The sequence below is a fragment of the Alligator mississippiensis genome, chromosome 7 (genome assembly GCF_030867095.1).
Source record: "Alligator mississippiensis isolate rAllMis1 chromosome 7, rAllMis1, whole genome shotgun sequence".
NCBI lineage: Eukaryota > Metazoa > Chordata > Crocodylia > Alligatoridae > Alligator > Alligator mississippiensis.
In genome coordinates this window covers 30277266-30291363 of record NC_081830.1, presented here as the reverse complement: position 1 = coordinate 30291363, position 14098 = coordinate 30277266, and the positions used below count along the sequence as shown (strand labels likewise).

The 14098-nt window shown below is 45.5% G+C and overlaps 1 protein-coding gene across 1 annotated transcript in view; it reads left to right on the top strand.

The window, feature by feature from the left end:
- Nucleotides 1-13920, top strand: part of RAB6B (RAB6B, member RAS oncogene family) — a 118361-nt gene extending 104441 nt beyond the window's left edge. The window contains exon 8 of the mRNA XM_006263939.4: nt 6028-13920. Within this exon, the coding sequence (XP_006264001.1) occupies nt 6028-6092 (65 nt within the window). The 3' untranslated portion in view covers nt 6093-13920. The remainder of the gene's footprint in view (nt 1-6027) is intronic.
- The last annotated feature ends 178 nt before the right edge of the window (nt 13921-14098 follow it).

Here is a 14098-nt window from a genome sequence, read left to right as displayed (position 1 = left end):
GTTACACTGATGTAAATATGTTGTTTGTCCAGACCCCATGAAAGAGATCACTCTTTTTCATCACATTTTTGACTCACACTAAGGCCCTGACCCTGTATTGAACTGCAGGCAGACAAACATTACCTTGTACTGAGCCAGTGAGAGTCTATCTAGTCTCAGCTGGTTGTACAGTTAAGGGCTAAACTTTTAGGTCTTGGCACTTCAGTTCATCTAATGCAAGCTGTAGATTGGAAAGGATTAGCTAAGATTGGGGAAACTTGCATACATTGAGCTGCTTCTTTTTGGAACCAACCCTGTAGAGATCCACTCAGTGCACGACCTCCTCTGCGAAGCAGTAAGAGGCTAAAGCAAACTGTGTGGTGGCTTTTCCGCATGTCTCCTGCTGGGGCAGGCCTGAATCAGAGCTTCCCTTTAATTCCTGGTCACTGTTACTTCTGAATTGCTTCTCAGCATGCTGTTGGAGGCTGACTGTGGGGGGAAGCTTGCAGTGCAAACTACTACATCTGCCACACAGAGGTAAACAGAAAACTTCCCCTCGCAGCCATGCTAGGCTCACACAGATACCATGGTTCTCATTAAGCCACAGCCATAATCCCCTTTCTCCAATTACTGAATGAACAAAAAGAAAAGCATCAGCGTAGCGGTTCCTCCAGCTGGGTGGTTAATGGCTCTACTCCAATTAAGATTTATTTATTGCAGAGAACTTCACTGTTTTAAAATTAAACACAATAATAATGACTCCCCCAGGGCTGAATGTGCAGTGTGGGGAGAACACAGCAAATAAGTCCTTAGTGAACTGCACAGGGAGGGAGCATTTTCCAAATGATGACAGCTCACATCAAGATGCCGTTGTGCCCATATGGTATCATCAACGCTCTCCCTGACCTAGAGGCACCGAAGTCACAGCCGGGGACAGCTCCTAGTTAATATTTGCAGAGCACTCAGAAGATAATAAATGCGACCTAACTGCTATTTATCACCCGCAGTAGCATGAGGCACTCCATGAGGAAGCTCTTCGAGCTATCCATAAACATCCTTGTGTAGAGGAGGGAAAATTTAAAATACCCTTGCTACATTATAAATTCTAATCCCTAAATCAGGGGAGTGCTCAGCTTCAAAAGGCTTATTGATTTCAGTGGTTTCTGTGGCTGCCAGTTCAAAAGAGGCATTCGCCCTCGGCAGGAAGGAGTTAGCAGCATCAAACTGAACTCTGTGTACCTAAAAAAACCCTAACTATATGGTTGTGCTTTCATTTAATAGATTACACAGGGCTGCCTTAGTGGAGTCATAGAGTTATATCTAGTCTGTGCTGTTATATGAAGGTGAGTCCATACGAGATGTCAGTTTGGGTGGCAGCGAGGCTATGGCACAGATGGCAGAGTTGCACAGGCGATAGGCTGGTTAGGTGCTGGAAGGAAAAGAGGAATTCATAGTGCCGCCTGACACCAGTTACAGATCAGGGAGGGGAAGGGCAGATGGGAACTGAGGCCGGAGGTCAGAGGAGACCACGCTGGACTGGAGTGTACGTCTCATCCCAGAGACATGCTGCTGCCAAGAGTGTCTCTGGCATTTCAAAGTTGTGCTCTTTGGCCTCCTTTCTAATGAGTCCCAGCCAGGCCCATGGTCGGCTCCTAATACAGAAGGCCGGCCCTGGAAATGAACCATCCACAGATGCCCTTCTTGTATTTGCACGTATTTCTGAGGGGAGTTAAGTCCAAGCCCCTTGATCAGGCTTGGTTTTCAGGGTCATTGAAGGGAGGGCTCAGCTTTGCAGTGGAAAATTCACAGGAGGTAATCAAGATCCTGTAGGAAGAAATATGCTTCACTCTAAACTACACAGTGCTGGTGGCTGGTTTCTTCTCTACCAAAGCACTGGCAGGGGAGCCCAGAAGAGAAGCTCCTATTGAAGTGCAAGGGGCAGGGGCCTGAGCTCAGGCTAGGAGCTGGGACCTCACTCAGGTCCCGGCTCCTAGCCCGATTCCTAGGCTGCCTGGCAGTCAGCAGTGCCAGGACTCGACCTCCAGCCCAAAGCAGCAAGAGGCAGTGGAGGTGGGGTAGTGCCTGCTTTGCTGCAGTCAAGGGACTTCTCCATGGGCCAGGATGGTGCCTATTGGGTGTGAGCATAGATTGCAAGAAGCTGAAAAAAGCTCTGAGCATCCTAAACCAAGTGGAGTTCCAGAGTCAAAGGCGCCCCTGGCACCAGAAAGGCTGGAGGCCTCATGCTGGTGCTGCAAGCAAAGCTGAGCAGACCCTGCCACCTGGACGCTGCTAAGGCCCATCCCTGCATGGGCTCCCAAGGCAGGTACACCAAGGCCTCCAGTCCCCAGTGCTGACAGCAAAGTTTGTGAGGTGCCACATGCAGAGCGACCACTCCTGCTCGAGAGGCCAGGTCCCACAGCCACAGGAAATAATGACTCCTGATGGCAGGACCTCTCCTGTTACCACAGCAGCAAAACCTGCCTCCGGGGGAAACTGCATGAGATCCTGTGATGAGGTGCAAAGCTAATTAGCATTCCCACAGCAGAGCACCTTTGCTGATCAATTCAGCCCAGCATTCACTGTGGCTACTGCCAGCTGGGATTTCCTCCCACTCATGGCCAGGAGACCCAGTGTGACCCTGAGCTGAGCCCCAACAAACTCAGGGCTGACTCTCCGTGAACCAGGGCAGGATTCTCTGCCTAATTAACGCTATTAAGGAGACCTGTACAGGCAGACCTCTGCCAGGAGCTGTGAAATTTTCCACCCCAGTTCTCAGATAGAGCTGGTTGTAATATTTTTTTAATGGATTTTGCTGCTTCATGGAAGACATGAATGGGTTAGTGTTGATCAGGAGGGCTTGCTTGAACTCTGTGGTCTTAGGGAGAGGAGAGACCCCAGTTAGACAACAGGACCCTTTTTTGATCCAAATGAAAGTAAAGACATGTTGATGCAATTCCCGTCATGAAATTGTTCAGGAAGTTTTGGTTTCACTCCTGTGCATTTAGTAACGGGGAATAAGGCACTGCAGTGCCTCCTGCTTAATTGCTGCTTTTTGCCCTCAAATCCCTGGTGTGTGCTGGACTGAAGGCAGCTATCACATGCTGTGGGGGGACACAAGCTGGCTCTGTGAGACCGCATCTTGGTGCCATTAGGGCTGAGTGGGGAGGCCAGGGCAGGCCTTGATCCTCAACACACCCATCAGCTGAACAACTCCTGCCTGCCTGCACCAGCAGGTGCACTGTCACACAGGAGGCATCACTTTTCCCAAGTCATTACTTTTTCATGCATTTATCCGGTCACGTGTTTGAAGTGATGGCTCTCGGAGCGGGCTGTGTATTTTAATGCACGCCTGGGTTCAGCCCTTTGTTCCGGGAAGCTTGTAAATTATTAACTCAGCAGCGTTTAGCGCCAGGCCAGCTGGAATTCCTGTGCATCTCTTTAGAGGCAAAGCAGCACACGTGAGGAGGGAGGGCTGTGGCTTTCTTCTCTCTGGTTGACAGTAGCTTGGAGGACAGGATAACAGCCCCATAACAGGAGGATGGGGGAGTGGGTCTGCAACCACTGGCAGCTCTGAGACAAGCTTTGCAGATAACAGACAGTGAGAGCTACTTTGGCTCCTTCACTGGAAGGGAGCGAGCTCAGTGTGTCGGCAGTGACTTCTGCTTTGCTCCTTTGGGAGCACCTCAGCCAGACCTCTAATCACAAATGCAGTCCTTGTACTGAGCGAACAAGCACACAAAAAGCCCTTCTCCCAGTGACAGAAGCGGTCCCTTTAGTTCTGGCCCCTTCCCAGTAGCAAGTGTTTCTGGGATCTAATCCACTTTCTGGCTGCAAACTGCGCCTTTCCCAGCTCACTGCTCTCTCCCCTGGGGTTTTAACTGCTAATGGGACATGCCCTCATTAGCTGACTACTGTAGCTGGGCTTCTACAACGAAGCTGTTTGCTCCCAGACTGGGCCAGACTGCCCTGTTACACCCCACCCCTCATCCACAGGCCAGACCTAATGGCTCTGCAGGCCAGATCTAGCCTTTGGGCCATAGGTTGCTGACCCCTGCCCTACAGCAAAGCTTCCCATACAGCTGTTACAGATGTTCTGTCTCCATAACACCCTCCAAAGCCAGGCCCTTCGAAGGACACAGTGGCAAAAACTCAGAGGAGGGGGTTACCTTTCCTCCCCACTGTTGTGAGCCTCAAGGATTCAATAACTATGAGACTAGCCTTCAGAAAAACATGGAGCCCTCTTTAAAAATTCACTACATTTAAGAAAAGGTCAATAGCGAGGGGGCTCTTTAGTTGCTTTCTGGCTATTTTTAAGTTCTCTTTGCAACTTGCAGAGCTAGAAATGGACTCGCTAAACTGCAAGTTGAGATTCCGGAAGAATCAGATGAGTTGAGAACCTACTGGTTTTAGTAAAACACTGAAGGGCATGACTTTTGCAATAAGTGGCACAGCTGATAATGATTGCGTCACAGCCTGCTTCAGGACAACAGCTTCTCCCAGCTGGCAAAAGTAACCATCAGTCCCCACACAGCACCCTCTCTCCCCACAAGCCATATTACCTCACCCAGTAGGACCTGCCATTGGAGTGACACAAAGGATTCTCTTTTGGTGGAGCTAAGAATCTCCTCTGTGGACATGGGAAATGAGAAACAGTGGATTTAGCTTTAGGTGTGCTGCATGGTAACACAGAGCACATCTACACCTGCACTTTAATGCACATTAGTCTATTTTAATGCGCATTAAAGCATCACAAAAATGTGCATTTGCTAATGCGCATTTAAATAGGCTAATGTGCTAGTACCTCATGATGGAGGTACTAAATTTAATGTGCTTTAGCAAAAGCACATTAATGAACATTTAGCTGTGACCACAGTGTGTCCTTTCATTGGATCACCACAGATCATGGCATTTTGAGCTCATTCCTTAAAGGATGATAGTCCTCAAATGATAATGAGTTCTGCTTGCTCCTAACCACAGATCAGACCTATCAGTGAGCCTGTGTTACAAGCCTTTCAAAACAGAGCGAGGTATTGATAGAAAGATCTCAGGTTGAACAGTTCAGTCTCTTCAGTCAGTGGGGTAACATAAATCAAGCTACCATATCCTTGAAACAAATACTGTACAGGAAATAATTGTTGATCATTCTCAGGCTTCATATAAAAGGCAGTCTCCTGCTTAGCAATAGGGGTAACTTGAGGAGAACTTACCATCTGATCAGATTGGTCAGTGCCAGACAGACTAGAGTTTCTTGTCTTTGTCCACTTACACTAGCTAGAGCTGAGAAGTCCCATTTTCAGGAAGTTCTGGTTTAAAGGTTTGAGAAAAATGCATTTATGAGTATGACCAAGGGAAACTCATGACTAACACTTTCTATGCAAAGGAAATAGCAGCTTAACTAGCTGTGTAATGAGTAAAGTGCTTGCATCTTAATGCAGTAGTTGTTCACTTGGGCTGTATCCTTGCAGGTTCTGGATGAGAAGAAGGCTGGCCTAGTACTGAAACCATGACGTACAACTGTGGTTCTGTATGTGTGTGCACACAACTGTGAACCCACCAATGTCCCTGGGGCTCTGTGTGTCATGGGAGAAGGGAAGAACCACTTAGTCTGCTTCCAAATGGGTGAACAGGTTCACTTGCCTTTCCCCTCAAAAGACATGGGTTCAGATGCAGATTTAGGTCATGTGTGAAGTATACCTGGTGCTTTCATCCTAGAAAGCATCTGGGTACAATGCAAACCCAGCACATGGCCCGTCAACCTTGGCTGTGTCTGCTGAGACACACAGGAGCTGCTCTGATGCACCTGGGCAAAAATGCTGGAGGACCATAGACTGCGGATGAAGTGCTGTAGAGGTAGACTGGGGACACAGGCAACATCAATCATGTTTGACTCCAATCCTTTTTTTTTTTTTTTTTTTTACAAACACTAAAATTAATTACAACCTATCTGAGACTAAACAGTGGTAACGTCCCCAGAGGCTCAGTATACACAGGCTTACCTTCTACCAACAAGTGATCTTCCTTAACTATCTTTTTCCTCTGCTTCATCAGTGATTGACATCAAGTTGGACAAACCACAAGATCCTCCAGCCAGTGAAGGCGGGTGTTCTTGCTAATACAGAGCGCAGAATTGGTCAGCTTCATTTGACACCACACGCTTGTTGTGTTGCTTCCTATTGGTTAGCTTCCTAAAGAAAAACAAATTGAGTTATCAGATGGAGGAGGATTTTTTTTCTCTGTCTCTGGGGAGGGGGGTGGGTGGGAACATTCAGATCACATCACTTTTAACCACTGTTACTTAAACTTAATTTTTTTCTTTTTTTCAGTTGTAATATATTGTACTTTATTAAAATTGCCAAAAGAAATGTTCAAAACATAAAGAGGAAAGTTTAAATCACATGTATACAATTTTTTGCCAGGTGAAATGTAGTAACGTGGGAGGTTTTTTTTTTTAAGAAGTTTGGGCTTCTGTTTTTGTATATTTGTAAACTTACAGAAAAAGCCCCTTCCCAAATAATAGAGTCTGATTAGTTTCAACATTTGGCATCCAACGTGGGACGTTGCGTGTAGTAAACTAGTCCCTGATTGATTAAACAAGATGCTAACTATACAGTAACAGATTTGATGATAGAACAACAAAGCATGCTGCAAATAAAACAAGTGTGTGATGCAATATCTCTATCTATATATCCATATATCCATATATAGATTTGAAGAGATATAAACGGGGAAATCAATGATAGTGGGCAGTATAATACACTTAGTTTCATGCATTAGGGGTAACTATACAACTCCCAAATGGTGAGACAGAGTGTATGGACATCTCACTAGTATGTATTGCACAGTATTATACCATACCAGAGGGGTATCTGCAGAACTACTACTACAGGAATACAGTACATGTTTTTAAGACTCTTCCGTTGCTAATGTTGTATGGTATAGTTCTTGAAGTATCATTTGGTGGTGGTATTTATCTCACTGGTATAGTATAAAGTATAATACACACACACACACACACACACACACACACACATACATGCATACACTATAGTGTATATATGAAACACAACATTGCTGTCACTTTAAAAATATGGCTGGCCCATGGGATGATGTGATAGCCTCCATTCTCTGCAGGGCCTACTGCTGTTAACAGCAGTCGCCATTTGGCATTTGCCATCGAGTCAGAGCCAGCAAACATTTGCTACTTTTAAAAATAAATCCTTTATAATAGGCTAGCACCTATCTGAGCATGGGTGCATTTGGACATCTTTCTGTGCTGGGGAGGATTTTATTTTTAAAGGTCTCAAATGATGGTTAGAAACAAGCTCCAACCCAAAATGATGGCCAGTGGTTGGATCACTGTAAAACCATAAAGCTTCTGTAGTGGGGACACCACACTTTTCAGCTGACTGTATGATACATGATGGTTGATCTTCATTATGGAACTAGTCTGCATATGTGAAGGAAATAAGGTGGTGGATGAATGAGGACTCGTGTGTCCTGAAAAGGGAAAGTGATTTTGGTAACAAAGACCAGATGGATCATGCATTTCATTTTGGTCCAGATGTGGGCATGTGTGTGTGCGTGCATGTTTTATGACACTATAAAACATACATTTATACACACCTGCACATGGTGTAGATTTTTGGTTCTCCCACTGTCATGACATGAAACTGCTTTAGACAACAGTTGTGGAAAATGAAAAATTGCTGCAATGTGTGGAAATAGGAGGTTCTCGTTATTGTCGAATAATTTGTGATTTGTTGTCATCAATAAAAATAACACATAGGTGTGTGTTAAACTAGAAAAAAGTGCACATGGAAATATCTCCACATCCAATTCATATGTGTATGTGAGTGTGTGTAGACACATGCTCGGTGTACATACACGCATACAACAAAAGTGGTTGTTGAGAGATTGCCTGTTACCTCACAGTAATTTAAAACCAATTCAGTGTCACCTGGGTTACAGTGTATTGTCTTATTTGTAGTACAGTACTCAGCCTGAGTGACAGGATACTTTGCAGTGATCTCCACTGTGTGTTAACTTAATGAATGTACTGATTTTTGCATTAATGAAGTAGCTTTTCTTTTGTGACATTCCTGTAGAAAACTAAAACCCACATGTACACACACTTGCGGGCGCACAACCTGGAGAACTTGTCGCCTTTATTTTCAATCAGTAGCCTTAGAGAAGTGATAGCCACACTTCAGTATAAGATTCACATGTCTCCATGTGGCCTGCAGACAGACCTGAACATGAGGTGTTTGTATAATTTCCTTTCCCTCCTCCACCTCTTCCCACGTTGCTTGCTTGAGTGATTGTCCTCCTTGGATACAAGCCTGTTTTCTTGCCTTGCCCTTCTTCTGCTCTCCCTGTTGTATCACTTCCCAAAGCAGGGCTCTCTCATCCCATAAGCTTTATTTTTCCTCCACCTCATGCCATGTCTCATTCCTCTTGTAATAACCAAATCTTCCTTGTTGCCATTGTACTTCCCAGTCCACTCCATCTTCTGTCCTTATTCAGAACAGAGTCTTGTATTAGCACGTCCACAGGTCTGACGCTATTTGAGGCCGATTCGGTATTTGTATGTAAGAGGGCAAGTTGCATGGGACCTTATTAAAGTAGAAGGACACTAGACACTTTAGGATGCCCTGTTGCAAAATGGGAAATCCGAGGGGCGAATCTGATCTAATGACAAGCTCTGGGATTTTACTTGTCTAGCATCTCTAGAACATCAGAGAGCACTTGGCAAACAGATGAAATAGAAAAAAAAAGCTTTAGAGAAAATCAATGCTAACCAAATCCTGTTTAAGAGGTTGTCTAAATCTAATTAGCAACTCATCCTTTTTGGCTATTCATCTCAGTGCCAAGAGGAAAAAAGTATGCATTTCATCCCAGAGAAGCGATCATAGACCAACATTTTTCAGCCTAATTAGTATGACCCCTGGAAGAAAGGCTAAGGTCAGGATTGGCTCCAAGATTTCATGCTTCAGAAACAAGAGAAAATAACCACCACCAGAGGAAGCAAGTTGGGTGGAGAGACAGAACCTGCCTTGGTGGATCCCACAAAGAACAGAATTTCCTTGTCAATCTTCCTGAGTCTTAGTGTCAGAATGAAGACTATGCGAGGCGATGCAGAGGAGTGGATGACTGTAGAAACTTATCCTGTCACTGCAACCCCAAGTCACTGGTCCCTCCTATGGATCTTCTGAATGGCAGCAATGAGCCATTGCACTGAATCACAGTCACGGTGCTTTAAGGGTTTGGATCGCACTGGCAGGTGCGGGTTCCAGGTGGAGCAGACCCCTGAACAGACCCTTTGGCAGCAGAGAACAAAGGCGACAGGCACAACAGAGGGCTGACTCCTGCCTTGCCCGTCAGGGGCCTATGAGGTACAAGGCATAGCTTGCAAAGGAGCAGAAACCCCACCAGGAAGCCTGTCCCATTCTTGGAGCTCTGATATGTTCCCCCCTCCCTTATCCCCCATCTCAGGAATAAAGGAGAATGTGGCACCAACTGAGAAGAAGTTGGGGACACTCCTATCCTACCAGGCAAATACAGGCCTCTCACTGAATCCAATGGGGGAGAGGCAGAAAACAAGAAACCCTCCGCTCCCAAAGGAAGAAGACGACAAGGTGCCCACCTGATCTACTCCTATCAGAGAGGAGAGGAAGAGAGCAGTCCCTCTGTGGCTTAAACAGGAAGACAAAAAAATAAAAAATAAAGGAGACAACTTGGGAAGAAAGAAGATCAGAAGGGGAAAGAAAGAGTTGAGACAGAAGAGAAAAAAACAACCAAGATCAATATACAAGGCAGGAAACTGAGAAGATAGAAATAGAGGAAAGAGACCTGACTCATCAGGAAGAGAGGCAGAATCAGAAGAGAGGAGCTCCAGAGACATGCCCTGGTGACGGTTGTGTTGGGAAGGCCAAAGAGCACTAGGCCAGTGGAGGAGAGGGAAGAAAACAAAGGAAACCTTTGCAGATGTATTGAAAATTGATAAGTTAAAGGAAAGAAAGAAAAAATAACAGCTTGATGTGAAACGTTACAGTAGAATACACACAAATGTTCATTGTTCTCGATTAGGAGACAGGACCGTTTAGGGACTGAGAAATAAGATTGCTGATGGATGGTGTGCATGAGGAGCCCAAGGGCCTAACAGTGGCCTTCATGGGGGTAGATGTTAATCTGCCTTCCTAAGGGAAATGGAACGTGTTTGAAACAAAACATGACTTAGCGTGGCTTCGCAACAACAGTGCTGAATACTATAATGCTTATACCTCTTTTGCAAGTGTCCTATTGGAAAAGTGCAAATAAGTTGGAGGCCCTATAGCTTTGATTCACATGGGCCCCGTCCTGCCCCAGATCTAGGTGGCTTTTTTGTACATCTGACACCAGAAACCAGAGTCACTAATAACTTACTGACCCAAATGGCCATGTCAATCTAGACTAAAGTAGAAATCAAACCTACCCTCCTGACCCACCTTCCCCACCCCCGCCACCAGGGAAATCTTTGAAATAAAATATATAACAACAGAATAGTGTCCACTGTAACTATCTGCATTTGTTTGGACTGACAAGGCATAAATTATGCAAGTCCATACCAGATAGATTAATCAATGCAGAAAGAAATCTCTTGTTCCCAATGTTGTCATGTCCCATGTGAGCGTGCAACTGAAACACAAAATCTGAGACCTGCAGATATATCTTACAGAAGACACTCAGGCTTTTAGAGGTAGGAGAAAACCCAAGAACTCACTGAGGATGTCAAATAGGAAAGGTGCCAAAGGCACTGGGTGGTTACCTTCTCAGTGCAACCTGTTAATGGGGATATAGATATGGTAGTTAAAGAAGTTTTCCTAGAGAGCATAGATTCCTTTTTAACCTTGTACCACCTTAAAATAATACAGCAGTTTACCTTGAAGCAGGGTAGAGAACAGGTCAGCAATAGACAGCTGTCAGGAGACTCAAACAATGCTGGATCAATTGACTGGACCACAAATCAAGTGATGAAACCTTTTTCCAAAGAACCTTGAGAGCCTACTGAACAGCATGCTGGAAAACTAGGAAGAAACCAGCCAGAATGGACATACACATATATGAGGGTGTCTTGATAACTAGAAAAAAAAAAGGAGGAGCGATGAAAGACAGCATGCCACCCAAGCAGGTTTGTTCTTCACAGCAAAAGCCAGGAGATGGAGCTTGCTAATTTCTGAAGATGCAGGTTTGCTGATACAAGATCTCTTTTAGAGGTGAAATGGATCATCAGTAACCCTAAGCATAAGCAAGACCTTTTTTGCCTTACTTCAGCTTTAAAAAGCTTGTAATAAAAATTCCGCCTTGCTGTACTCAGAACTTCCTGATAATAACTATGTTGATTAAGGCGTTATACCAGATAGAGAGCAAACCTAAGGCCATTCCACCAATACTATGGTCAGCAATCAACCACTGTCCCTCATCTTCCTAAGCAGACTTGTGCTGTGATAGCACTGGGTGGCAAAAGTCAGACGACTTGTCCCCAAGGAACAGTTTGATCAACCAGATAGTGCCCATGTAGAGCTGTGGAATCATGGCGGCTTTACCCGTGAACGGCGTTAGCATTCTGGAGGTCATTCTGGTGACAGTCTGGACTGATCTAAGGAGGGCAAGGCAGGGACATAAGCATTGCTGACTAGGTAACCACAATGAGAAAAGGTAGCCGTGATGTGAGGAAGAGAAAGAGACTGCCCAGTACTGAGAATAAAGCAATGAACAGAGAGATGTGAAGTTGGCAGTAGAGGCAGCCAAAGGAATGAGTAAATCTGGAGTGTTTACTTGTAAGCATTGACATGCTGAGTTAAACCAACTGTGATTGCTAGGGTCGCCATGAGATAACGTAGCAGGAGCAATCATGTCATACTTGAGTTCTTAAAAACCTGTGGGGATGCAGGGAGAGAGTCTAAACAAAAAAACAAATGGGACAGTAGACAAAAAGAGGATTTATTAACAGACAGATGTGACAGATGTGCAAAGTCAAAAACAGTGATAGCTCTCCTTCCTAGCCCATCTAGGTAGATGAGGGCACATGGGCAATAGACACCCAGTTGGAAAAGAAGGCTGATGCCCACTGAGCTAACCGAACTTTGATAACCCTGACCAGAAGCTAAGCATGGAGGATATGCACTCTTATATATCACCAGTCTTGCCCCTATGAGCAGCGGGGCTGGATCTGATGATCTTGTGATCTTCCAGCCCCTAACATCTATGAATCTATTAAAACTGTTCTAAAAAGATGCTGCAGAGCCGAAAGTCTCCAGAAAATAACACAGCAGAGCACTTTGGGAACATGAAGGGAACTCCCTCCTGCCCTCCCCCCCCCCCCCAACCGCTGCAGAATAACCCACACAGCTGCTATCTAAAGTCCCACAAAAAGGAGTGGAACCCAGTTGTCTCCACTGTCTCAAAAAAACTGACTGGTGACAGGATACCACGTATTTAACTCAATAGCAATTGGAAGGAGAGGGAAGAGAGACTGGGGGAGAAGCAAGGAACAAGCTGTAGGATGAGTTTCCAGACTAAAGCCCTGGCCAGGCTGTCACCATCAAGGATTAGAAGCCCACTGTCCAGCCATACCTGCTCCGCAGAGGGAGAAACAGGAGAGGAAGCCATAACCACTTCACATGGCTTCAGTGGACACAGTCCCATGGCCCAGACGCTAAGGACAAGAGGACAACATCGCACCCCATGCCTGAACACCTTGCTGCAGTTCTCCACCACTTGGTGCTCGCTCCGTGCCTATACAACCCTGACTCGCTCCCGCTGCAGAAGGTCATAGGTGTCAACTCGGAAGGCAACCCGCATCCTTCTCATTCAGCACTGAACCGATCACACAGCCTCAAGTCAAAGGGCTCCATGCTGCTGGAGGTGTCATCTTCCACATGAGAGGATCCAGGACACTTCTGAGTATTTAAAGAAAATAAAACTTTTTTGCAACAGGAGAGGTATTAGTGCCAGCCAGATTTTTCTAACAAGGGAAATTACATGCTACCTATATTCTCCCAACTGTTTCAACTGTATATTGATAGCATTCACCACTTCATGTACCATCCCGTTGTGTCGTATTCGTGTGTGTGCTATTAACCAGCTGCTACATTCCAACCCAGCAGTGGCTGCATTTCAGCAGTGGGTGAAGTGATTCCTATATGTACTGTATATAGCTGTGTATCACTTTGAGGGGTGGAAGGCGATGCAGAAATGTCATATTATCAACTCCACCAAACCAGCCCAATGAGCCAACAGTATCAGGGTTCTCTGCAGCTACTCAACACCAGGAGGACAAAATTCACTGATTTCTCATCTCGAGCTGCAGCCCTTTAAAGAGCTGCAGCTAGATGGCAAGCAGCCGCTTGGATAAATTCGATCCGCTGTTTGGGGTCTTCAGAAAACAAACCAATAAGCACAGGAGATAAAACAAACAGCCAGGGTGGTGGGCCAAATGAAACGTGTGTAAAACTGAAATCCAAACCAACACACAAGGGGAAAACATCAATAAAGCCAATGGAAAATTGACAAGAGAGAGCTACAGCTGAGCTTTTTCTGCCTGGCAAAAGTCATGCAGGAAGCTGAACAGACACCATCTTGTTTCAGCCAAAAAAGCTTCCAACATATGTGGCCAAAATGAGAGTTTTCCTCATTTATGGGACCCAATAGCATCATGGGTTGTCTGTTGAGTAGCCCCTTCTCCATCCTCGCCTGTCACTTGCCCTTCTCATCCTCCCTTTCTCTTCCTCTTTACTCCAACTCCTCATTTATCACACTGCTGGCTGTAGGCAGCTCTCATCTTGGCATTTCAGTTTCTCATTGGCTCAGAGGGTACAGACTGCCGTGTTCACTTCCCATAAACCTGTGTATAAAAGACTTAGCATGTTAGTCAAACCAACAATAAACTGTCTTATTCTCAAACACAGTTTCTTGCCTGGTGTTTCAGGGACAAGCATTACTGTCCTAATGCAGTTCTCAGGGGTCTCGCTGGTAAAGCTAATGTAAAGCTTGGGGGTGGGGGGGGGGCGGGAGAGAGGCTCAAGATGGCAGGGGTATGGGAGAGGGGTTCAGGCTCAGCCTCACAGGGGACCTCTAGGGC